Here is a 27,422-nt window from a genome sequence, read left to right on the forward strand (position 1 = left end):
ACTTGGCTGACTGGGTTTGACCGTGTATTGGACAGGGCTGATGTTACTGTGGACTGGCATGCAGCATTCTCTTCAAATGTTGTTGTCGGTTCCACTGCGACACTGGTGTTTCCGCGGTGGGAATTGAACTGTTTGCGCACTTGAAAAGTCGGACAGGAACTACGATAGAACTAAAACTATTTTCACCACTGTTTTAACCACACGATACGAATTATACTTCCGAAAACTTTTTATTTGATTGACTACGAATCCAGATACGTTTCAAGCGTTCTCCTTGGACTATTCGCTACTTGTTTCCTTATTGATAGATATGGGAATTAAGTGCAAATAGAGATTCATCTCAATTGATTCCTGTCTCTCTATCGAGATCAGTTTCTCTCCTATCTGAAGCTTAATTATAGCAGATGCAAGCTGATTCTAGTGAGATGACTACATATAAGTTCATTACTGTTGTAGGGTTTTTTGATCATGAAAGTTTCGTTGCGAAAACTCTTAATATTCTAGGGTTGCTCCAACATATGCCGGCCCCTGTTGAAAGGATACACCTTTCAACCGACATATCTGCGACAAGTGGGATGATGGGATGATGATGCTTCCTTATCCTCCGGAGACTGTTATCCGTCTGGTATTATCCCCACATCATGGTTGGGCCATCGGACTCTGACGAGTTTTGTTCGGTTCGGCTGCTTTCCTATATTCCATGGTTGTGGTGACCTTCTTGAAGCGACGGAAATGCAGTTTTCGGGATCCAGGGTTCACTTTGTTGTCATCGGGGTTGGGCGTACTCAATGGTGATCCATCGAAGCAGCCGTGGGTGCGTTACATATGCCGGAGTAAAAAAATCCATTATTTTTTGAAAATTCAATTCATATAATACTTACAGGGTACGGAGGCTCAAAGGCCTCCGTTCGTTGCGCAGTACTGAGTACTGCGATGGAAGAACCTAGTGGTCCTCTGAGCAGAGGCCGGGTACTTCAGTAGGCCCAGCTGTTTGTTGGATAGGCAGCACACATATCTTTGTGATACCTCGTTGGTACTCTCCTTCTGCTGTTCGGACGTCTACAACCCGGATATTTCCATCGTCTCCATGGTATATTTTGCTGACTCTCCCGTATCTCCATTTAAGAGGCGGCAGATTATCGTCCTTAAGAAGGACCATCGTTCCTATGGCGACGTTGTCTCGTATGCGAGTCCACTTGGTACGTGGATGAAGACCAGACAGGTAATCGATCGTCCAGCGTTTCCACAACCGCCGAAGAAGCTCTTGATTTCGTTGCCAACGATCGAGTCTGTTTTGGGGTACATCAGACAAATTGGGTTCCGGGAAGCAAGTGAGAGGACGATGGACGAGGAAATGACCTGGTGTCAAAACTTCCAAGTCATTGACATCAGCCGTAAGTGGAGTCAGCGGTCGAGAATTCAAGCAGGCTTCGATGCGGGCGAGCAGGGTGACGAATTCGTCCAGGGATAGGATCGAGTTTCCTACGGTTCGACGGAAGTGCTGCTTGAAGGACTTCACCGCTGCTTCCCATAGCCCACCGAAATTTGGGCTGCGTGGCGGAATGAATTTAAAGGTTATCCCGTCATCAGCACAACGGTTGACTATTTTGCTTTGATGTTGTTGAGAACGAAACTGCTTGGCTAATTCTTTTAGTTCCCTCACAGCACCCTTGAAGTTCTTGGCATTGTCGCATTCTATGAGGTTCGGTTTTCCTCGTCGGGCGACAAATCGATGTAGCGCTGCTATGAACGCTTGAGTGGAGAGATCGTAGACTAGCTCCACATGAACTGCCTTGGTGACAAGGCAAACAAAGATGGCTACGTAGCATTTTATTGGTGGAGCCCTGCTGGCTTTGCGATACTGGAACGGTCCACAAAGATCCACTCCAGTATTGAGGAAGGGTAACGATGGAGTAACTCGTTCTGAAGGCAGATCTCCCATGATCTGATCGAGGGTACGAGGACGACAGCGAAAACAGTTTACACATGAGTGCACTACGCTTCGTGCTAAATTTCGAATGCGGAGTGGCCAGAATTTTTCCCGGACACATGCTACAAGCAGCTGAGGACCGGCGTGAAGATTTTTCAGGTGATAGTAGGTCACAATAGACGTAGTTAGTGGATGTCGTGCAGGTAGGATTATCGGATGTTTACTATCTTCGGATATGGCCGCATGCCTGAGTCGGCCACGAAGTCTTAGAATGCCGTTGATGAGAATTGGTGCAAGTGTTCGTAGATCAGAGTGTGAGTCAACCTGGCCATTTTTAGCTACAGCAGCGATATCCTTGCTGAAAGACTCGAGTTGTGCCAGTCGAACTAGGTTGTTGGAGGCTTCCGCGAGTTCTGAAGCTTGTAGGAAACCATATCGTCGATTTGAGCGATTGATAAGCTTGCTGTTATAAATGAAGCGACGAAGAAGTGCAATTAGACGAACAAGCGCCGGAAACGACGATCGTAAGAAAAAGATTTCATTCGGAGGGTGCACCCGCACTGGCAGAGAAACTGTCCTTTCTTCCAGCATTTCTGACGGCAATTCGACGGAAGTTTGTGGAATTAGAGGTGGCCAAAAACGCGATGGTTGGCTGAGCCAGGGTGGACCATTCCACCAGGATGCGGTTTCTTGCAATTGTGCTGGCCGCATACCACGGGAAATTATGTCTGCAGGATTTTCGATGCCTGGAACGTGCGCCCAAATACCGCTTTGTGTGAGATGCTGCACTTCAGAAACACGGTTTGCGATGAAGGTTTTCCATCTAGATGGTGTCGACCGAAGCCAATGTAGAGTGATCATCGAGTCTGTCCAGAAGATTGTCTTGACATTCAGCGTTGTACTGGCTTGAACTTTATGGTACAGATGGCTCAACAGAAGGGCAGATGAGAGTTCCAACCTCGGTAGGCAGATGCGTTTTTGTTTCTTCGAATCACCGAGAGGGGCCACCTTAGATTTGGCGGTTAGTAAACGCACGGCTATTCTGCCGTCATTTGAAACAACTCTCAAATACAAACAGGCCCCGTAAGCCTTCTCAGAGGCGTCGCAGAACCCGTGCATTTCAAGCACTACGCGATTGAAGGAAGGGGTTGCCCACCTTGGGATGGTAATAGATACTAATCCTTGCAAACTACTGTGGAACTCCAACCAATGCTGCTGTTGATACTCGTCTAGTGGATTGTCCCAGGATGCAGAAGTTCGCCAGAGAGATTGAACAAATATCTTGGCAAGGACTATCACCGGCCCAATCAGGCCGAGAGGGTCGAAAAGCTTTGCTGTATCCGACAATACGGTTCGTCTTGTGATGTTTTCTGTTTGGGACCAATTAGGAACAGAGTAGTGGAGTAAATCGGTCGATGGCTCCCATATTAGTCCAAGGGTTTTTATGGTTGCTGGTGAGTCCAGTGCTATTACTGCTCGATCGTCGCGTTGGTCGGGAGGTATGGTTGATAATATAGCTGTCGAGTTTGACGCCCATTTGCGTAGATTAAAACCTGCAGATTGTAACAGGCTTCGCAGTTGCCTGCACAAGTGTTTTCCCTCTTCTTCATCATCGACACCGGTAAGCATGTCATCCATGTAAAAATCCTTTGACAGGACTTTCGCGGCTAGAGGAAATTCATTAGCTCCCTGTTTCGACAACTCAAGGAGACATCTTGTAGCCAAGTATGGCGCCGAGGCAGTACCGTAGGTGACTGTGGTTAGTTCAAACGTTTTCAGCGGTTCCGAGGAAGAGGACCGCCAGCGAATTCGATGCAGTGGAAAATCGTCAGGGTGGAGGCGGATCTGCCGATACATCTTTTCAGCATCCGTAATAATAGCAAACTGATGAATTCTGAAGCGAAGCGAAATGTCTAGAATGTCATCCTGTAGAACCGGTCCCACTATTAACGCCTGATTCAGCGAAAATCCGCTGTCCGTTCGACAAGAGGCGTCAAAGACCACCCGTAATTTGGTGGTTGTACTATCCACCTTCTCTACTCCATGATGAGGTAAGTAGTAAGACGGAAATGTGTTATCCGTGTCGTCGATCTCACGCATGTGATTGAGTTGCAAATATTCAGCAACAAATGAAGTGTACGCTTCTTTGAGTGGGAGGTTCGCATCAAGTCTGCGTTCAAGGGCAAGGAACCTTCGAGTGGCTATTTCCTTGGAACTCCCGAGTTGAGACAATATATCTGGGCGTTTCGGTAAGGTAACGACAAATCTTCCAGATTCGTCACGAAAGGTGTTAGCAACAAAATGCTGCTCGCAGAAAGTTTCATCTGGGGATCGTATACTATTGGACCAACAAGATTCTATTTCCCAGAAGCGAGAGATTGGATCATCGACTGATTCTGCGCTGCACACGTGAGCTAACTTGTGTTGGGTACGAGGGTGGTGAGCTACAATTTTTCCGGATGCTACCCATCCGAAAACAGTATTTTGAAGAACTGGCTTCTCAGGGCCCAGTTTTATTAATCCTTCAAGAAGAAGATCGAAATATAGTTCCATTCCCAGAAGCAAATCTATTGGCCCTGGCGCATAGAACATTGGATCAGCCAGTATGACTTCGGATGGAATATTCCAAGTTGACGAATCAACAGGGTTCACTGGAAGCTCACGAGTGATTTTCTTCAATATTTGACAAGATTCCTCAACCGTAAATTTCGTACAATGAGATCCTATCCGAACGTCAACAGCATGATACGACACGACGAGAGTGTTTCCAACTCCACCAATTTCTTGGCGATTTGGATAGCGACGAAGCTTTAATTTCTGGACCATGTTTTCAGTAATTAAGCACAACTGCGACGCAGGATCCAACAGTGCCCTGGCCCACAGGGCGTCTCCACCAGAACCGAAAACCTTGATGATTGCGGTTTGCAGCAGAACTGTAGCAGGCATTCTTTGACTGCTACCAACGAGAGTGGTGGACACGAGGCTAGTTTGGGCCGAGGTTGAAGGCAATTGAGATTCTGTCGACGATGATAACCGTGGTTGTGACGGTTGGTTTGATAAGCTGGACTGATCAATTTGATGCGATGGCGAAGTGGTCAAAACAGCAGAGGTGTGTGGTTTCGATTGAGTGGACAAGCGATCTTGCGATGGTTGGTGGAGCATAGTGTGATGCTTTTGGTTGCATACTCTGCAAGCACCGGAAGAACAATTTCTGAGTAGGTGGGAGGAGGAAAAACAGTTGATGCACAGATTTTTCTTTTTCACCTGTTCGAAGCGTTGGGCTACCGACAATTTCTGGAATGATTCGCACTTGAATGGCGAATGCGGTGATTTCAAACAAAAAGGGCATGAACCAGGTGATGATGTGGTATTGGTAGTTGTGTGGACTGTATTTATCTTAGATTTCTGTGATCTATTTGAATCGAATCTGACTGGATCGACCGAACGTGACTTCGACAATGTCAAAGATTGTAACACTGTAAGCTGTGTGCGAAGGAATGTTATTATATCATTGTATTTGGGAACTTCCGTGGATTTGTGTTGAATTTCCCATTGCTTCAACGTCGACGCATCTAGGCGACTACAAATCATATGTGCCAGCAACACACTCCAACCGTCCGTTGGAATGCCTATCTTCTCGATCATGCACAGATTCCGCTCGAAATCGTCAACTAAATGCATTAGTGATTCGTAACATTCCTTTTTTATTGGTTCAATCGAAAAAAGACTATCAATATAGGTTTTTACAATCAACTTTTTATTGTCGAATCGCTTTTCCAGCAGTGCCCAAGCAACAGTATAATTTGCGGCTGTGTGTTCGACGGATTCGACAACTTTCCTGGCATCTTTAGAAAGAGATGCAACGAGATACGACAGTTTGTCTATTGGCGACAGTTGGGGATTCGAGTCTATGAGTGATTTAAAAGTGTCCCGGAAGGTTATCCATTCTGAAACACATCCGTCAAAGGTTGGTAGTTTAACTTCGGGAAGCTTAATGCGCGAAAAAGAGTGGTCTGTTGAAGTTGTACTACCAATAGAAGTGGTAGGGAAATTTATTTGTAACCTTTTTATTTCTCTCTTCAGAAAGCTAACCACTCGCACATAATCTTTTTCAAATGCACGTCGAACAAGACGATTTGTTTCTTCTACGACACTTGTTGTTTCTGCATCCTTCACATCTTTTTCGGACCTATCGGCTACATCTATACACATTTCAATTTTTAACCGATTCGCCTGAAATTCAGTATATAATGTCTCAGCTTGTTGCTTCCATCCCTCAAGTTGTTCACTGTCGCGGTCAGCTTCGAAGTTTTCCATAAAATCTTTTAGATTTTCCATGGTGTCGAGATAAAAATGTTCTTGACGAGTAAGTTCTCTCAAATTCGGTGCCATTTTTCACGAAATCTACTCAACTCCTCACCTACGTTCACCAGAAATTACCACTAAGCAATAAGCGAACCAGAGCACAAGCTACCAACCCACAACTCAATCAGGATGAAAGCAAACAAGCCAATCGAAGCTAGTAGTGTTCTCGATAAGAATAGTGTTTGAACACACGGGTACTCACAATGCCAGCCACAGTGTAGAAATTTGCTGCTTTTGATCGACCAATGACCCAAGCCAAGCCGTCGTGCCACTCTCGCCTGATGAAGAACACTCTAACTGCGGATGAGTTGGCTCTCCTCTGAAAGCGGCCGATAACACGCCAACGACACTAATCGGAGATCGAAGTCGAACAACATTCGATCTTTCGCACATTGTAATTATTCTACTTCAGTCTTCTGTTCACTTGCAGCAACGAGCGTTAGAATTTCACTTTGCGTATGGGCCAGCGATTCCAGTCCAGAGTCAATTATTGCACTGACCACTGATGTCCGATTGATGTCCGAGTTTTTCACAGTATCACAAAGCACTTTACGATCACTTAATCCGGTTCGAAGGACCAAAAATGTTTCCGCGGTGGGAATTGAACTGTTTGCGCACTTGAAAAGTCGGACAGGAACTACGATAGAACTAAAACTATTTTCACCACTGTTTTAACCACACGATACGAATTATACTTCCGAAAACTTTTTATTTGATTGACTACGAATCCAGATACGTTTCAAGCGTTCTCCTTGGACTATTCGCTACTTGTTTCCTTATTGATAGATATGGGAATTAAGTGCAAATAGAGATTCATCTCAATTGATTCCTGTCTCTCTATCGAGATCAGTTTCTCTCCTATCTGAAGCTTAATTATAGCAGATGCAAGCTGATTCTAGTGAGATGACTACATATAAGTTCATTACTGTTGTAGGGTTTTTTGATCATGAAAGTTTCGTTGCGAAAACTCTTAATATTCTAGGGTTGCTCCAACAACTGGTTTGGGAAAGTTGTCTCTTATCAACATTGCTCTTCGGTACAGTTCCGTCGCTATGAAGCAAGGTGTGATGTTTCCGTTGACATTTGATGCACGTTCTTTTAGATGGACACTCTATTACTCGATGGCCTCGACGTAGGCAGTTAAAACAGCAGTTCCTTTCCTTAACCTTCAGCAGACGTTGACTCAATGTAGAACTGTTGAATTCCGGACACTTGTAAGATGGTTGGATGTTACTGCAGAAATCACATTGACTTTGTTGCACTGCAGGAGAATTCGCTGAGTTGAAACGCTGAATCGAAGGCTCTTCCAAGGACGGGTTCGAATAAATGCGCTGCTGCTTGAATTTAATTTCTTCGGTTGGCTGACATCTTTCCAAAATTGACACTCGATCTTTTAAAAATTGTACTGTTAAGTCAAAATTTGGTAGTTCACCTCGCCGTATGGTCGCCTCCCAAAGTTTCTTCGTCTCGTCATCAATGGATTGTGCTAACAGATAAACAGCAATTTGCCCTGAAACACCAGTAAATTCCTGTCCAAGAAACTTTAAATTCTCCACATGGTTGCTGAAAGTTTCAACTAATTTTTGCAGCTCACTGTAATTTTCTTTCACTATTTTTTGCATGCTTAACAACCCGCGAATATGCAAATCGATCATTCGCCGCTTGTTCTCGTATCTCTTCTCTAGCAGTTGCCAGGCTCTGTGGTAGTTTCCTTCATTTAGAGTCCTGGCGTCAATCAATTTGGCAGCGTCTCCCACTAGAGCCTTCTCTAGATGATACAGCTTGATGCGAGGAGGCTCATTGCTTCGATCCACTACATCTCGGAACATTATTTTAAACTTCTCCCAGTGCTCATATCTGCCATCGAATGTTGGTATGGCACGTGGGAGCGATTGCTAAATCACTAATGGCGGCGGATTCATAATGGGTTGTGAAGCAGCCGGTTGTGCTTGTCGCTCTAGCAAAACATTTCTAATTTCACTGTCACTTCGTTGTAAATTTCCTCAAACTGCACATAACGATTATCAATTTCTTCTTGCTCCGAAGCTGGACTTCGACTCACTATTTGCTGATGATAACCGTCAAAGTCGTTATTCGCTGCTTCAACTCGTTTCATCCACACTTTGACTTGTTGACTAGAAATTTCCTTTTGCTCCACTTCTGCGTGTTGAAGGAGATGCATGATCCTTGTTATTTTTCCTTGCGCTGCCCCGCGGAGCGCAGACAAAGCTTCGATGCTGCTAGCAACTTCTGCAGCTGCACTGTCGTTTTTCACTGGATTCTCTTCGTGGGCATTTTGCTCGTTGTTTGATTGTTCGTTCACTTCACAAATTGTTCAAATACTCTCACTCACTTTAGTCTATTAACGCTTCACTGTTTAAATTCCGTGTTTGATTTCACACTGGTAACTGCTCTTCTTCTCGGAGTCTGCTTCTATCCGGTTCGAAGGACCAAATTTCTTATGTGTGGTTCGATGGTGGACTGTATATGGTTGGGGAGGAGGCAAAGATGCTCGTGACCTTTCCTCGGATTAACTGGACAGCTGGTGATGCCTCACGCATGCGACAATCACAATCGCCGGGAAGTAGCTGGCTGAAAAGCTGCGTGCTGCGAAACTTTCCACTCGCTGATCTACGCTGACGACCACTCTCGTTGAATCAGCTGCTAAATAAAACTCTTTAACACTGTGAGAATCAACACACGGAATAATGTCTTTCTAAACTATTTTATTTACACTTTTGATTTACATTACTAGCTTAATTTAGAACTATACTAACTTAATCTAGAATATAGAAAACACTTGCAAAACTATTTGAGGTAAAACACTTCTTGAGCCGTCAAAAAATATAGATGTGAGAGCGTCTCACTGGCTGAAACGCATAGTTTTATTCAGCGGTAATGCTGCAATAGCGATGGACAGCATTTATCTTTCTTGTGTTGTTGCCGTTATTGCGCTATGTAATGCACGTGCGCTGCTGGAAGGGGAATCAAAGAAAAGGGGCGTTTGTTCCTTATGAACATGTACAGACATGTTTTCTCTTGCGGTTTCTCTTTTCTTCAGTCGTGAGACTGAACAGGGTTTAAGTCCAAGAAATGATCAGGCTAGCTTAGAAAATGAGAATGTTATCTTGAACTCCTCAACTGTGCACAAAATCCGCCATCAGAGTTCCGAGTGGAGAATTATTATTTTTTCTTCCGTAAATCATCCCAACATCCGTTGAACCTATCAGAACCATCGAGTTTAAACTTTTTGTGTCACTGAAGATTGCCTGAAAAGTTAAAAATACCAGTTTCTTATTGGTTCTTCCATTATCTTCCATCGGCGATTCGAAATGAAATGTAGCCCGCTTCATCATATCATATTGTATGTGTTAAAAAAAAACTGAAAAACTCAAAAGATAATTAAATGGAACCATTTTTTCTTAAATACAACGCTTACTGAGCCTTCATCGAAAATGCTTAGACGACTTGCTAGCCGGTCTCATGGCAGATGACGAATCAGTTGTTTCTTCGTTTTGGCCACAAAATTATTGAAATAGATCCTCCGTTTTAAATTCGCCCAACAAGTAAATGCATACAGATGATCCTGATCAATAGTGTTGCCTGGGGGGTCTTCGTAGCCATACTGGTTGCGCGTTCACTTACTAAGCGATCGATCGTGAGTTCAAAACTCAGAGCCCCCAACTGACCATCTTTGTGTTGTTATAGAATAACTACGTCCACGCAACAATCATCAACTGAACTGAACAATGGAAGAACAGAAGAAATACTCTTACGCCTGAATGGCTACTGTGTAATGTACAATTTATAGATACAATAGAACATGTAATATGTACACGATTAAAATCCGGCTCTGTTACTGCTACAATGCTAATGAGCTTAATTAAATAAACAAATGGGATGAAAAAAAGTCACAGGAGGGTTGTGTCCGAGACACGACCGCATAGTTGACGTAGGATTCCGTTCGGCTATTCTTTTGATTTTGGATATGTTCGCTGAATCGAATCGTTAAACTCTTTGATAATGATTTGGTTGCTGGGTATTGATTGTTCGCTCCACCAGTGTTTACCGAGTGATGATGACAGAAGGATGGTAGATAGTCGTTGGATGGTGCATTTCAGAGAAAAGTTACCGAAGTGGAACGAGATATGATGAAAACCGCCCTCTGTGATCCTAGACGAGATGCCTCCTGTGTTATGTGTGAATGAAATAAAGAAAAAAAACACACCAATATAATATAAGATAATTACCAATACCGAACACAATTATCGATTTTTCTAATCAGTAAAAGCATGTTAGTTTAATATAGAGAAAACAATTGAAATGGAAAAGGTAATTTTCTTTTATAATTTTTACTTTCCGAGTGTTTATGCAACCCTATGCGAATTTTAATTAGACTTACAACATCAATACTATATGTAGAGCAATCATTTTTCTAATATTTCTCCACTTTTCCAATTTCTCGCCGTATAAACTTTCCTTGGGTGAAAATGAACACAACAAAACAGGCAGCTTAAACCAAACGACCCGTTCTCGAGCGGGTGTTTATTTATAAAAATTAAAATAATTCGTTTCATACATCAAGTCATTTTTAACATAACTGCTACCATATACAATTTTACACTTACACTTCTGCAAAAAATTTCACAATACATGATCGGTCATTGATATTAAATTTCACGAAGCAATCAACATTAAAGTTCCAGATTTAAATTTTATTTGCTAGAATTAATCGTATCACTCACCTTACTTGCAATATAAAAATGCCTCCGATTTTCATATACAGGTCGAACTCGATTATATATAATCGCAACTTCACTTTCAACGTTAATTTTCCAATCCAATACACAATCGAATCACAAAAAAGCTATTTTTCTATTAATGTTTGACATTCATACATTAATGAAAAAATTGTTTTCTTGAGATTCGATTATGTAAAGGATTTGAAAATAATTGTTGAAAAAAAATGGTCGACTATATATAATCGAGTCCGACCTGTATTTGCGATGCCTATTTCCCCCGGGGGCACCTTGGTTTTGATGTCTCTTTAAGGGAAGGGAATTGTTCGATAGTTAGTTTCATGACATTTTTTTCATATTATTTTCTTCAATATGAAAAATTGTTATGGAGTTCCGAAATCGATTGACGCAAAAATTTCATCAATCCAACATGAAATGACTGAATTTTCGATTTTCGATTTTCAATTTGTACCCCAATATGTTCTCTAAAGACGTAATCCTACGTCAAAAACAGTGTTGCCACACGTACAGATTGATTTGGAAAGGTACAGATTTTATCGAGTTTTTTGGCACAGATTACAGATTTTTGTACAAAAGCACATATAGGCATAGATTTTCTAGAGTGATAAATTAATAACATGTGGAGTTTGTAAAACGGGTGAGGGAGAGATTTGATTTCGATGATTGGCCCTCACGGGCGATGCAATGTTAAATCCCAGAAACATTCCCAATCTAACACTCCCTGTTCAGTCCACCGCTCAGCGGAGCGAACTGAATGTACGATCGACAGGATGGCGGAGGAAGTAAAGCAACGAGAGGACAACGAGCGCAAGAATACAACCAAAGGAAATAAAATTCAACCACCAACATGAGCCCCACCCGTGGGCGCGTGGGAGCGGCACACAGCGAAAGAAGAGTGCATTGCGAGCGCAAGCAACCTGCTCTGAGTGCAGAGAGAGGACTTGAGTTTCAACCGCCGCTAAGCAAAGAAGTTTATTTCGCGTGCTAAAGTTATTTGAAGCAAGAAACTAAAAAGAATGTTTGAACTTGTTAAATATTGTAAATTTGGTGTAAATAAAATGTGTACAAAGGAATAAGTTATTTATTTGCTATCAACCGATTAATCCCTCAATCGGTCTGTGGTGTGGTTTGGTTTTGGATTGGTCCTTAACAGGACCAAAGAAGCGAATGGAATTTTCCATTTGCTTCGCATCGCACGCGGCACTGGGCCGCTCGGAATCATTTCCGTGGAAACGCATTCTCTCCTAAGTAGCATAACTGCTACTTTGGTTGAGATTGCCATATTCGTTGACCTTGCGTGTCAGCCGCATGGGCGGCTGTGGAAAAGTTTGGTTCGAACACGCACAAACATGATCGCAGCAAAATACAGTCCACTGCTTGGTGAAACAACATTTGGTCCTTCGAACCGGATGGAGGCCGGATGACATATGGATGGCGTTTGGATTTTGGTCAACGATTTGGCAAGCAAACTGTGCCATGGATTTGAGTGAGTGGATTAGCTGGTTGGTAGCAAACAAAATTGAAATAGTGAATCGCAAAAAGACTGGAAAAAGTGCTTGCAAATTGCAAAAAGTGAATATTGGATTATTGGAAAAAGACATTGGACATTGGTAAATTTATGAAAACATTTAATGTGCAACAAAAACTATTAAAGCTTAAAGTGGAAGTGATTTCAAGTGCTATAGAATGAAGAACACGCATGCTAAAGGTGGAGCTGCTGGCGGGACCGGTGCGCAATCCGGTAGCGGCGATGGCGCCGACATGGCAGAGTACAACACGCTGTCCAATCTTCGAGGACTAGCGAAAGGGAAAATCATCCGCTTATACGACATGTTGGAGAGAGTGGAAGAGGAACAAACGCAGCTAACATCGCCACAGGTAAAGGTGTACATAAAGAAACTAGATGCTGCCTATAAGGAATTTCACAACTACCATGAACGGATCGTGGCGGTGGTGGCGCATGATCGGAAAGAGGATCAAGACTGTGAGTACGTTGAATTCGAGACGCTATACGATAATGTGTCGATTTTTCTCGAGACGTGGCTCGAGAATTTTGCCGCACCTGACTCTCGTCCTGCTACTGGTCAACCAGTAAGTCAACAGCCGTTGATTGTGCAACAATCGCTTCCTCGTGCCATTCCTACATTTGATGGCAAATACGAGCAGTGGGAAAAGTTCAAGATTATGTTCGGGGATGTGGTGAACAAGTCAAATGAGCCACCACGAATCAAGCTCTATCATTTGGAGAAAGCATTGATTGGGGATGCTGCCGGTTTGATTGATGCGAAAACAATTGCTGATGGCAATTATGATCGCGCATGGGAAATTTTAAGAGAGAGGTTCGAGGATAAGAGGCGCATGATTGATATGCATATTGTTGGTCTGTTAAGCATAACGAAGATATTTAAAGAAGATCATTGCGAATTACGGAAGCTTGTTGATACATGTGTGGGTCATGTCGAAAATTTGAAATTTCTGGGTCAGGAATTTTCAGGTGTGTCCGAACTGGTTGTCGTACACATCCTTACTAGCGCTCTAGACAAAGAGAGCAAACGAGCATGGGAATCAACAATGGAACATGGGTCGCTTCCGAATTATCATGACACAATCTCGTTTCTCAAGAATCGCATTTCCATTCTCGAAAGATGTCAGGTTTCCACAATTAGCAATGAGAATCAGTTTAATCGTATATCACCTAAAAGAAATGAAATATCTAACAAGCAACCTAATTCGCGAATAAATGCTGCTATGTTTTCAACTAACTGCGAGTTTTGTGAAGGAGATCATTTCGCGTTCAAATGCCCAAGTTTTAATGCATTAAAGATTGATGAGCGGCTCAAGATGGTACGTGACAAGCGGGTTTGCTTTAATTGTTTGAGAAGAGGCCACCGTGGGTTGGATTGTCCATCATATAAATCTTGCTCGAAATGTAAGCGTAGACATCATAGCTTGCTTCATAGAGAAGGAGTTCGTCCATCGTTTAATATTGAGAAAAGAGATACACTACCAGAGAATCAAAAACAGCATTTTACTCCAAGCACACTGACAAATCCATATGAAGGCTCATCGAAGCAGGATATTACTGCCGCTTATTCCAACACGCGTGGAAACGCAGCTCAGCAAGTGTTGCTGCTAACAGCACAAGTATTCATTTTGGATAAACATGGAAATCCGCATATATGTCGAGCACTTTTGGATAGTGGCTCACAAATCAATTTCGTTTCTGAATCGCTGCTCAATAAACTTGGAGTACATGTGGAAGAGACGAATATATTAGTCACCGGAGTTAGCAACATCAAATCCAAAGTTCAGCATAAGACTTGCATTCAAGTACTATCAAGGTTTAACAACTTCAGAATAGAATTGGATTGTTTGGTATCGCGTAAAGTCACTGGAATTCTGCCAACTTACGAGATTGATGTCGCTTCGTGGAACATTCCGTCAGAAATGCAATTGGCCGACCCTTCATTCTACCAACCTGGTCAGATAGATTTGCTGATCGGAATGGAGTGGTTCGATGATTTAATCAAATCTGGTCGAGTGAAACTCTTCGAAAACTCACCAACGTTAATTGACTCGCAATTCGGATGGCTTATTGGTGGAAGAGTTGATGGCGACTCTGTATCAGGCTCTATCTTCCATTCACATACCGCAATATCATCAGATGAGCAATTAAATAAACAAATTCAGCGTTTCTGGGAATTGGAAAACGTGGCCTCTGAGCAATGTGTGCCAACCGAGGCTGAAGAATGTGAAGCTCATTTTCAGTCAACATTCCGTCGCAATTCAGAAGGTCGTTATGTGGTTCAACTGCCGTTAAAAGAAACATGTAAGCAACTAGGAGATTCAAGACAGATGGCTATAAGAAGGTTTTACATGATGGAGTCTAAGCTATGCAAACAGCCAGAAATCAAACAACAATATGATGAATTCATTGAGGAATATGTACACTTGGGACATTGCAAGGAAATTAATGAGAAACAGGATAAAGATGGTATTCAAAAGTGGTATTTGCCCCACCATGCTGTGCTCAGACCATCAAGTTCTTCAACAAAATGTCGAGTGGTCTTCGATGCGTCAGCGAAGGTTGGCGGGAGATCTTTGAACGATGAGATGATGATTGGTCCTACTATTCAGCCAGATCTACTGACAATTATTTTGAGATTCCGCAAGCACCGATATGTTTTAAGTGCCGACATTGCAAAAATGTATCGGCAAGTCCTGGTTGATAGTTGCCACACTCCACTACAACGTATACTTTGGCGAAAGAATCCAATGGATCAGGTAAAAGTTTTGGAATTGCAGACTGTCACATATGGAATGGCAGCTGCTCCTTTTCTGGCAATAAGAGCTCTGAATCAGCTATCAAAAGATGAAGAAGTTTCATATCCACGAGCAGCTGAAGTAGTGAAAAAGACTTTTTACGTAGATAATGTTCTTTTCGGGGGTACTAATCTTGAAGAAGTTGTGAACGTTCAGCAGGAACTGATTTCACTTCTCAAACTGGGAGGATTTCATTTGCACAAATGGGCAGCTAACAACGATCAGCTTCTAGAACACATCGCAGAAAAAGATTTGGACAAATTGGTAAATATTGAAGGCACAAGCGCAAATGAAATAATCAAAACGTTAGGTTTAATGTGGGATCCTAACAATGATGAGCTTATCTTTTTATCGCAACCAGATTGTGCTACACCAAACCCTACGAAGCGTCAGGTTCTATCGATGATAGCAAGGCTTTTTGATCCCCTTGGACTGCTGTCACCAGTTATAGTTATTGCGAAAATGTTGATGCAGCAACTCTGGAGAGAAAAAATAGGTTGGGATGACAAGATAAATGAAGAACTTACCCAACAGTGGAAAGAATTTCTAGCCGCATTGCCAACGGACGGGCAATTTCGCATCCCACGACAAGTTTTTATGAATGATGCAGTTAAGACAGAAATACATGGATTTGCCGATGCGTCAATAGACGCGTATGGCGCTTGTATATACATACGCTCTTTATATGATAATGGCACCGCAAATATGAGATTGATAACAAGTAAATCAAAGGTATGTCCAATCACACCGCTTACTATTCCTAGAAAGGAACTTTTAGCTGCACTGCTATTACATCGATTGGCAATCAAAGTTGTTACTGCAATGGAACTAGAGCATGTTCCAGTAGTTCTATGGAGCGATAGTCAAGTCGTTCTCGCTTGGTTCAATAAACCACTTGAAAGATTGCAAATTTTCGTTAGAAATCGAATCTCAGAGATCAAATCTAATGACACCGTTACCTGGAAATATGTACGATCAGCCGACAACCCAGCGGACATAGTGTCCCGTGGAATGTCTTCAGAAGCTTTAGCTAACAACCGTTTGTGGTGGAACGGACCATCCTTCCTTCGGACAATTGAGTATAAAGAGGAATTGCTGGAAGTAATGGACGAAAGCGAAATCCCTGAGCTTAAACCAGAGACAATTGCTAACGTTGCTATTGTGGATGAAACACTTTCGATCTTTGAGAAATTCGACTCGTTTCGTAAAACGCAAAGAATAATAGGCTACATTATACGCTTTATTGCTAATCTTCGGTCCAAACCTGAGAAAAGGAATTTCTCCAAACGACTTTCACTTACTGAAATACGAGAAGCAACAAAATGCATGATACGAGTAATACAAAAACATGAGTTACATGATGAAATCGAGCGCATTCGTGCTGGCAAGCCATGCAACCGAATTGAAAATCTCAATCCGTACATTGATAGTGATGACATCTTGCGTGTTGGAGGCAGAATTCGACATTCTTCTCTTCCAGACCAAGCAAAACATCAATGGATTCTGCCTGATAAGCATCCACTCACACGAGCACTGATAGTGGACATTCATAGAGAAAATCTTCATGCTGGGCCAAGTTGTGTTATCGCCATGCTTAGGCAAAAATATTGGTTATTGAACGCAAAATCTTCTGTGCGTAAAGTGACACGAAGCTGCGTTACTTGCTTCAAATCAAACCCAAGACTAGCTGGTCAATTCATGGGCGATTTACCATCATGTCGAATCAATGTGGCACCTGCTTTTTTGAAAGTTGGAATCGATTATGCAGGGCCTATCTATGTAAAACAAACGACAAGAAAAGCGACTCCCGTGAAGGGATATATTTGTCTATTCGTATGTATGGTGTCTAAAGCTCTTCATTTGGAAGCAGTTGAGGATCTCTCGACTGATGGATTTCTTGCGGCACTTCGACGATTTGTTTCGCGAAGAGGAGTACCAGAAGAAGTGTATAGCGACAATGGTACAAATTTTATCGGCGCTAAATCAGCATTGAACGAGCTCTACAAACTGTTTCAGACAGATATTACGAAAGATAAGATTAATAGTTTCTGTCAAAGCAAAGAAATAAAGTGGACAACCATTCCCCCAAGTGCACCTCACTTTGGAGGTTTATGGGAGGCGGGAGTAAAGAGTGTTAAAACCATTTTGAATCGCGTTTATCAATCAGCTAATTTAACGATTATGGAATTTGCAACTCTTTTGTGTCAAATCGAGGCAATTTTGAATTCTAGACCCTTATTTTCCCATTCTTCCGACCCAAAGGACCCAGAAGTTTTAACCCCCGGACACATGATTATTGGCAGACCTCTAACAGCCATACCCGAACACTCTTTTATTGATATTCCTATAAATCGATTGCACCGATGGCAACGCATCCAACAGCTGAGACAGCATTTCTGGAATCGCTGGTCTCATGAATATTTGGCAGAGCTTCAATCAAGAGCGAAATGGACAAGAAAGAAGATCAACGTGGCAATAGATACAGTCGTTCTCTTGAAAGAAGACAAGGTTCCAACTCAACAATGGAAGATAGGCCGAGTTGTTCGAACCTACCCTGGTTCTGATGGCCTAGTTCGAGTTGTGGATGTACGTGTTGGTGATACTACATACAAAAGACCGATCCATAAGCTAGCGCCGCTACCCATTTTGGACAACGCATTGATTGAGGACAAGGATCAACAAAGTAACTTTCCTTCTGCCGTGGGAGTATGTTCAGTCCACCGCTCAGCGGAGCGAACTGAATGTACGATCGACAGGATGGCGGAGGAAGTAAAGCAACGAGAGGACAACGAGCGCAAGAATACAACCAAAGGAAATAAAATTCAACCACCAACATGAGCCCCACCCGTGGGCGCGTGGGAGCGGCACACAGCGAAAGAAGAGTGCATTGCGAGCGCAAGCAACCTGCTCTGAGTGCAGAGAGAGGACTTGAGTTTCAACCGCCGCTAAGCAAAGAAGTTTATTTCGCGTGCTAAAGTTATTTGAAGCAAGAAACTAAAAAGAATGTTTGAACTTGTTAAATATTGTAAATTTGGTGTAAATAAAATGTGTACAAAGGAATAAGTTATTTATTTGCTATCAACCGATTAATCCCTCAATCGGTCTGTGGTGTGGTTTGGTTTTGGATTGGTCCTTAACAGGACCAAAGAAGCGAATGGAATTTTCCATTTGCTTCGCATCGCACGCGGCACTGGGCCGCTCGGAATCATTTCCGTGGAAACGCATTCTCTCCTAAGTAGCATAACTGCTACTTTGGTTGAGATTGCCATATTCGTTGACCTTGCGTGTCAGCCGCATGGGCGGCTGTGGAAAAGTTTGGTTCGAACACGCACAAACATGATCGCAGCAAAATACAGTCCACTGCTTGGTGAAACAACACTCCCTTTTCCCTACAAAACATGTAACAAGGGGTAATTCGTATAAAACTGTTTAGACTTATTTGGATTTTACCAGATCCCACAAGGCATCCCATCCTTCTCTTATTCTTGACCGTGTTACGTAATATTTGAATAATTGAATGATCTTATACACCTTATTAATGCTTGCATTGAAAAATGGACAATTTTCGGATGGCGATAAGAAAACCACAAAGAGATAAAAGGAAAAGTTCCCATAATAAATAATTTAATTGACCATGTTGCAAAAATATTTCGACGCCCTGTCAGGCAGTCTTCCTCCAGTTTGCTGGAACATTCGCCATTGCTGTCGAAAACATATTCGTTGCCATGTTTTTCAAGTTCTTTCTTAGCTTTATTTATCAGTTCCTCCTCCGTTTTCACCACGAAATTGTTAGAGTAGACCCTCCGCTTCAGGTTTGCCCAGAAATTCTCGATGAGACGCAGCTGGGGGACGGTCGGAGGGTTGATAGACTTCGGAACAACATCTATCTTCAAGTGAGTCGTTTCCTCCAGCGACTTCTTCGCGTGTTGGGCGGCCAATACACCACTTCCTCGCCCGAATGATATTTTTGGATGAAGGACTTCCGGCAGGCACTTGGTGCTGTAAATTTCCCCTTCTACCGTAAGTCCCGAATGGATGAAAAGCGACTTTAACATTCCTTTTTCGCTAATGATCATTCATGCACCCGTGTTTTCGACATAATTGAGTCACCAAATGTGTAATACTTTCAACGTTCAAGGATTATTTTTGCAACACAAATTTTCACACAATATCAAAAATCGCCGAGCAAAAATGTTAACTTGTTTTTAATGAATCCCTAAACAAACTCAATAAAAAATCGCACATTGACATTAAGACCACAGTTGCACCAACTAAAAAAAAAAGAAAATGGTTCAGAATGAAGATTTAAACTATTAAAATCTCGGTATACATCTGACAGAATGCACATCAAGGAATGCCTGAAAAAAAATAGAAGTGGGTTATATCTGTGATATAGCCGCAAAGTGGACTAACGTTGGTTTAGTAATCAATAAGTAACAAGCATATACAGTGTCGGACAATAGAATTGGACCACAGCTCAATCCAAAACAGAAAGTGACAAAACTTTGAGAAAAAAATTTCCATTTAAGTGCATCAAACCATTTACAAATTGTAAATTCCATTCCTCGAAGAAATTAAAATCATCCGTAGTTAAACCAATTGTCCTTTATTTAAAAATCCGTTTTAAGCATACTTACTGACTAAAATAACGCGACATAAAATAGGACCGCTTTAGAATTCATGGTAAAAAAAATTAAAAAAAAAGGAAATTCATACCGTGATCGATTTGCAGGGTTAGTACTTGGTGGTATAACCCTTATTACGCATCACTTCTCGCACCCGGTTCGGCATCGACTCCTCCAGCTTTTGGCACGTTCTCAGCGGGATAGCGTACCACACCGCCTGGATTCTCTCCCACAGCTGCTGCTTGTTTTTTGATTTTTCGGTGTACACCTTACGTTTAACTATTTCCCATAGGTTCTCTATGGGATTGAGATCAGGGGACTGTGCTGGCCACTCCATAACGTCTACCTTATTATCCTGGAACCACTTTTTAACCGTTTTAGCGGTATGTTTGGGGTCGTTGTCCTGCTGGAACTGCCACTTTAGGGGCATCTCCCACTCAGCGTGTGGCAGCATTACTTCCCGAAGTATCTGGGCGTAGAGATGCTGGTCCATAATCCGGTCGATCCAGTACAAGGGACCCACCCCGTACCAAGAAAAGCACCCCCACACCATGAGGTTACCTCCTCCATGTTTGAATGTTTTATTTGTATACTGGGGCATATACGCACAGCCGAGTGGGCGATGGACCCAACTCTTTCCGTCCGAGCCGATGAGGTTCACTTTGGTCTCATCCTACCACAGCACATTTCTCCATAGTTTCTCCTTTTCCGGGTCCATCGCCCACTCGGCTGTGCGTATATGCCCCAGTATACAAATAAAACATTCAAACATGGAGGAGGTAACATCATGGTTTGGGGGTGCTTTTCTTGGTACGGGGTGGGTCCCTTGTACTGGATCGACCGGATTATGGGCCAGCATCTCTACGCCCAGATACTTCGGGAAGTAATGCTGCCACACGCCGGGTGGGAGATGCCCCTAAAGTGGCAGTTCCAGCAGGACAACGACCCCGAACATACCGCTAAAACGGTTAAAAAGTGGTTCCAGGATAATAAGGTAGACGTTATGGAGTGGCCAGCACAGTCCCCTGATCTCAATCCCATAGAAAACCTATGGGAAATAGTTAAACGTAAGGTGTACACCGAAAAATCAAAAAACAAGCAGCAGCTGTGGGAGAGAATCCAGGCGGTGTGGTACGCTATCCCGCTGAGAACGTGCCAAAAGCTGGTGGAGTCGATGCCGAACCGGGTGCGAGAAGTGATGCGTAATAAGGGTTATACCACCAAGTACTAACCCTGCAAATCGATCACGGTATGAATTTCCTTTTTTTTAAATTTTTTTTACCATGAATTCTAAAGCGGTCCTATTTTATGTCGCGTTATTTTAGTCAGTAAGTATGCTTAAAACGCATTTTTAAATAAAGGACAATTGGTTTAACTACGGATGATTTTAATTTCTTCGAAGAATGGAATTTACAATTTGTATATTTTGATGCACCTAAATGGAAATTTTTTTCTCAAAGTTTTGTCACTTTCTGTTTTGGATTGAGCTGTGGTCCTATTCTATTGTCCGACACTGTAACTCTTAGACATTTCATCTTCCGGATAAAAAGATTATCATACTTCTTCGTTCAGCAGGAAAAGAATTGATTACGTTCAAAGGAGGAATCGAATCCTCCTTGGAAATACCCAGCGCAAAAAACAACCCTGTTGCGCCCTTTTCACAAAACAGTTTTCTTGATCCCAAAGGATCGCCATCGATCGGTCATCAGCGTAGGTCAACTCGAACAAATACGCACGAAATGACGCTACGGAAGAGGTCAAAGCACTTGCGTACTATTGTGTGAACATGGCATTGTGTTATTGAACCTCGAGTCGACTGCATGTGATAGCTCTTAACGTACAAGAGTAAAAAAATTCAGTTATATTCAAGCGCAATAGGCAGAAGTTTTCTAAATTAAACTTTTAAGTGGCTTTAGTGAGGTATAGTTTATCCAACTGCAAGTGAAATTATTAATAGCACATACTTATTTTGATAGCCACTGATTGCGAAAAGTGACGAACAATCGATCATATAACTTAGATTATATTCTTAAGAATTGTTTTCCTAATTAGGTATGATTAACAATCGATGAATAATTATTTTAGTTTCTCATAAAAAGTGCGAACTAGGTCATAGCTAAGAAAGCAGTTCGGACTGCATTGAATTGACGGGCACCAATGTGAGTTGAATTAACCCCTGCTATGAACTATTATTGAAAGCAATGTAAATCGTTGCAGGAAAATTTAATACGTCTTAATAAGGAAGTATTCAGGTTTTGGAAACCCCGTCTTGTAACTTGATCGGTAACAAACCCCCTAACCAAGCTCCGACGATTGGAATCATCGGTCGATAGCGGCATTCGTGAGCATTCGATAATAGAACTTCTGTTTTCAACAAACAATGCGGCTCCGTCCAGTTCGACCGCAGAAACGAAATGGAGTTGGGAGAGAAAAGCATTGTGTTTAAGAAAGCGAGCGAGACCATCCTCCCGTAAGTTTCCAATCACAACTAAATGAATTTCTTCTTCTTCTTCTTCTTCTTCTTCTTCTTATTCTTCTTCTTCTTCTTCTTGAATTAGAGAGACTTCAAACTTCGAAGTTCATTCGTGTTCAACCCTGAGAAGGGCTCTTGTGAAGAATAGAAAACTCTACTTCAAACTCCTTCCTGACCTGCCTTGAGAAAGACACTTCATTGTCGTTCGACGCTCGTCAGCAAACCGTCTCTGCTTTCGAGATCACCAAACGAAACTCTGACTGAAATGGATTTCCAAACGGACGCCAGCTTTTCTACGGATTTGTGTTATATCAATAACCTGTTTTCAACGCTATTTTTAAACTTTTGAAACAACTTTACGAGTAAAAAAAATCATATATCGCATCACCTTGATTTTCGCTAAATGATCCGTTCAGTTCGACTGCAGAAACGAAATGGAATTGGGCGAATTAGCGTTCAGAACCTTGCACTCCAAGCGTCACGCTATCGTTTTAGAAACTTTCAACCACGGTACAGAAATGAAAGACATATTCCTTCGTCAAAACGTCTGGTGCCTTTTCTCTATAAACACGACAAACCTGTTTTGGCCGCATTAGGCATCTTATCACTATAGGAAGGTATATCAAGAATAATGAGATGGTGATCCACCCCATACAATATATTGGACCATCGTTAAGCGGACCTTGAAGAAGATGTAATGTTCCCAAGGCTTTCGATACAATTGCGCATTGCTATTTGTGCCCATCTGATATGCATTTACCCAAACATGACTGTAGAAGAACTGATTGGGCTGTAGATAAATTTCGCTAAATTTGCGTCATCGAACCAACAATTTGTGGTAAATCACATGCTACATCGAAGTTCAACAAGACCTTCTTCGTGAGTTTATTGTAGTTTATTGGAACATGTTAGTTCCTTAATTAAAATAACCACAAGAGCGATTTTCAAGTGGGGCTACATATTTCTAGCTGATTATAACTGAATTATTTTATTGATTAAAAAATATCAGAAAACAGATCAGTTAGTGACTACAATAAAAATGTTGTTAGTAATTGTTAACGTTAAAAGTACTGGATTTAATCAGAATCTGAAGCCCATGATCAAAAACACATGTAAAGCTCTTCCGACTTTTATGAACTAAAGCGTTATCTTGTTGGAATAACCAATCATCACGGTTATTTCGGTGTAAAAACAGTAGTGAATGATTCAGGAGTATTGCCCTGAATTTGTGACTGTTCATTCATGTTGGAGGAAAAGCAAAAAATCTATGAAAAAGCTCGGGACAGAATTGACCTCTTCAATGTTTGGGAAACAGTCATTTCCTTTTTTCTAGCCACACCAGGGCTATCTGCAAGCTAATTCCATGGGAATATGAGAGATTATTCAATGAGATAAATTTCATAAATTATAGTTATCCCACTCACTCTAAAATGTATCCTCTCGTAGGAAACATATGCGTGAAATCATTCCAGATCATTCAGTTTGAACGCTAAAACTTTGACCCAGTTATTGTCCTACTAACGCATCATTTTATTCACAATTACCAATCCAAAGGAGTGAAATAGTTTCATTCGCACGCTCAGTATCTATTGTCCTCTCCGATATCTGTCTATACGAACACACACAAAACTCGGATGAACAGACTTTCTCTCAGAAGCCAAATCGACGAAAAGCATTCCTCGCGACCCCATCATTGTCATCATCATCATCATCATCGTTGGTGGCGTCGCTCCGCTCTTCTGCTCTTCTCACGCTGGCTCGCAAGGCTCAGATCATCATCTAATGCTAATGCTAGAGCTCTGATAAAAGATTCCCGTGCACGGACTCGCTCAGTAGCATAACGGACGTGAACAGTGGTGGACGAGAACAAAAGTACCCTGCAAGAAGCAGTACTCTCCACCCCAAAAAGAGATAGATTGATGGTGAGCTGAAAAAAAGGGAAGCCTCTAAAAAATCAGCATCCGTAGCAGCAAAAATTTTTCACTTGGAATAAAGATCTGAATCGCTCCGATAAACGGTGAGATGTGGGAGCAAAAAAATTCCCATCATTTTGGGGGATAAATTTGTGGTAATCACAATTTAGTGGAACCGCGTGGTGATTTATGCGTTTTTGTCGACAAAAGCTGGAAGTGTGGAATTTACCAAGAGGAGAGAGAGTTTGGAATTAGGGATTAATAAGAAGTTCCCCTCAGTGGAAGCAGTTTTCCTCGTAAATGTTTTCTTTATGTCTGAAACGTAATAAATAAGGAAATTTTCACGAGAGAGAATACCTTCAGTGCTTCTGTCTACAGTCTTTGTCGGAGGATTGAAATATTATGTGAATTCAAAGAACCGCTGCGTGCGCTCCATCGCTTCCAGCGGGAAGTGGAAAAAAGGGAATTTGGTATCACATAAAATGCGATAAGAGAAAAAAAAACACAGAAAACTTGAGCACCATTTTGCTCACAAATATCGAACGGGAATACGGGGAATCAGTGAAAGTGTCGGTTCCGATTCCCAGTATCAATTGATTGTATCCATAGCAGCGTTATTTCGCCACATAAATGTGCTGATGAACACAGAAATTACAATATACAATACGTTCCCCGTCGTATCGTCGCATCGTTTGCTGACAAGTGCAAATAAGAGTATGTGGTCCGAACCGTGCGTATGTGTAGAGTAGCGAGCTTTATGTACAATCTGTTGAATGTTTTCCCGACCACCCGCACCACAGTAGTCAGTGGCGCCAAGAAATAATCGCCCCGTGAACCGGAAGGCGAGAGAAATGTGTTGAGTGAGAGTTGTGGCTAAGAAGAAAAGTGCCAGAAAAGCGGATTCATTTCACTCGAACCGAAAGTAATTAATTGTGATCAGAGGGGCGAGTGAAAAAAAAATGAAAAAATAGAGTGACTACCGTGCACCAATAACAACAACATAGAAGTATAATCTGCCTCCAGAACGCAAAGGAAGGTCATATTTCTTATACTTTACGCCGAATCAATTTGGGGCGATTCGCAGAAAGCGCAAATAAAAGTTGGAGAGGGTAAGCTGTCACAAAATATAAAAATGTATCCCATAAACAGGCTCGCGGGAATTTTCTGAACTTTCCACGTCGTACAAATTTTATCTCTGTCTCGCGCGAGTTGGTGCTTCACCTGAAGGAAGTGCGTTCGCGATGCGATCCGTCGTTCTCTGGTATAAATTGTAATATATTCATCCGTGCTTGTCAATTTTGTAGGCCGAAATTGCTAAATTGAATACTAATTCGTTTCGCGGAACAAACGTTTCCCAACCGAGTCAAAACGATTTGTTTGAAGTTTTCTTGGTACCGTAATACCTCGTATTTCAGGTGGAGGCGATCTGGCGTAGTGGTAACATCCATGCCTCTCACGCTAAAGGTCACGAGTTCAATTCTCATTCCCGACCTTCTTCCTAAAATGGAAGTAAAAAGTGACGAACCAGCCAAATGAGTTGAAAATCACTATAATACAGATAAAACCTATTTTATCTTCTCCGACACGGGTTTAAACAACCTTTGCATATATGCTTGTCGCCTTCAGTTCAATTAAAATCTTCGCACCACGTAAAATTGGAAAAGCTCTGGAAGCTACTCGTGTATTCTACAGAGAAAAATTCACTTCAATACTGACGTTTTTCATAACGCCTACCTAGACTGCTAATTGGTGAGTAAATGAATGTTATACAGTCTACTAGGTTTGTGCAGTTCAAACAACTAGGGACATTCACATTTATTTTTTACATGAACTTTTAATTCAGAAATACAGTTTTTGAACATAAATCTGTAAATTTAATTCATTCAATATTCCAAATGGTGACCGTACAAAAACTGTTTTTATATGAACTGAACTGAACACCACACGGTTTGTAAGAGTTGTAGTGGTAGAAAGAATGCGTTGTAATTGATTCTTTCAATTTTCAATAGTGAACTGTTAGATATTCCAACATTAATAACTCGAAGTTCTCTGGTTTTCTTGAATCGTTGTTGTGTACATAAATGTTCAAATGTGCATAAAAATCCATCTCTAAAGGAATATTATTCGATCGGCCGCCTTTCTTCTTGTGTTCATTTGATTTAATTATGATAACGGTGCATTCTTAGACTTAAGTTTAATTATACATGTTAGAAACATTGCCTATGGTGGGTCATAATAATTATAACGAGAAGTAAAGTGCTCCCTTTGTGAAGATTGTGTGGAATAGGGAAATAAATATATTGATTTGGGAAAGTGCTTAATAAAACTATTAGTACTTCTTGATAGTATGTCACGAACTGGTATGAATGAGTGTACCCATTCGAACCTCTCAATCGGCAACCAGTTTAGTTCATGCATTGTAACATTTTCGACATTACCAACATACTCAAAATCATATCGATAGAGGCGTGAATTATACACGATATGGTCAGACAAAACCCATTCTAATGAAATTTCAATCAAATTTGAACCCTTCGAACTAGGCTCTCGCCGAAACTACCCGAAAATCCACAAAAACCCGGAAACAGCGCTCTTCTAAGCGCACTTTGATTTAGCTTTGTTTACGAACCCAAAAATTTTACATTGCTCTACGAGACAAATTATGCTCTGAATCTAGTACACTGAAAATATTAACCCTTTCACGTACTACATCGAATCTCACTCGATGTCAAGCGATTGTGCCAAAACGTACAACATCGAGTCTCTTTCATGGTGCGCTTGCATATCACCTAGGTTCCGTAATAGATCATATTTAATAATAGTTTAATCAGAGAAAAAATCTCTTGACGACATTTTCCAATTTACACAAATATTTCAGTAATGTTTTTTTTCAATTTATTATTTATTATTATTTGTTTATCCTAGTTATGAATTGTCTCAGCTTTCGCTGGATTTTTTTGTCTGATATACAGAAAGTACATAAATATTACAGATGAATTGAAAAAAAAACACTAAATTGAAAACTCACTATAA

The 27,422-nt window shown here is 41.6% G+C and overlaps 3 protein-coding genes across 6 annotated transcripts in view; 2 read left to right on the forward strand and 1 right to left on the reverse strand.

The window, feature by feature from the left end:
• Positions 1–1,164: 1,164 nt before the first annotated feature.
• On the reverse strand, positions 1,165–8,124 carry LOC129767150 (uncharacterized). The gene is made up of 3 exons (XM_055767771.1): positions 7,462–8,124; positions 1,360–5,920; positions 1,165–1,289 (listed from the first exon to the last, which is right to left on the reverse strand). Exons 1-3 carry the CDS (start codon positions 8,122–8,124, stop codon positions 1,165–1,167), a joined length of 5,349 nt encoding a protein of 1,782 aa, XP_055623746.1.
• Positions 8,125–12,741: 4,617 nt separating this feature from the next.
• Positions 12,742–18,216, forward strand: LOC129767151 (uncharacterized). Its single transcript, XM_055767772.1, has one exon. It carries the CDS (start codon positions 12,742–12,744, stop codon positions 18,214–18,216), a length of 5,475 nt encoding a protein of 1,824 aa, XP_055623747.1.
• Positions 18,217–24,322: 6,106 nt separating this feature from the next.
• Positions 24,323–27,422, forward strand: part of LOC129764754 (BAI1-associated protein 3) — a 285,766-nt gene continuing 282,666 nt past the window's right edge. For 3 of the 4 annotated variants that reach the window (XM_055764208.1, XM_055764209.1, XM_055764211.1), the window contains exon 1: positions 24,323–25,498. The gene's annotated coding sequence lies outside the window, so the exon portion shown is untranslated. The remainder of the gene's footprint in view (positions 25,499–27,422) is intronic. The other variant, XM_055764207.1, reaches the window with a different exon arrangement.

Source organism: Toxorhynchites rutilus, chromosome 2 (genome assembly GCF_029784135.1).
Source record: "Toxorhynchites rutilus septentrionalis strain SRP chromosome 2, ASM2978413v1, whole genome shotgun sequence".
Classification (NCBI taxonomy): Eukaryota; Metazoa; Arthropoda; class Insecta; order Diptera; family Culicidae; genus Toxorhynchites; species Toxorhynchites rutilus.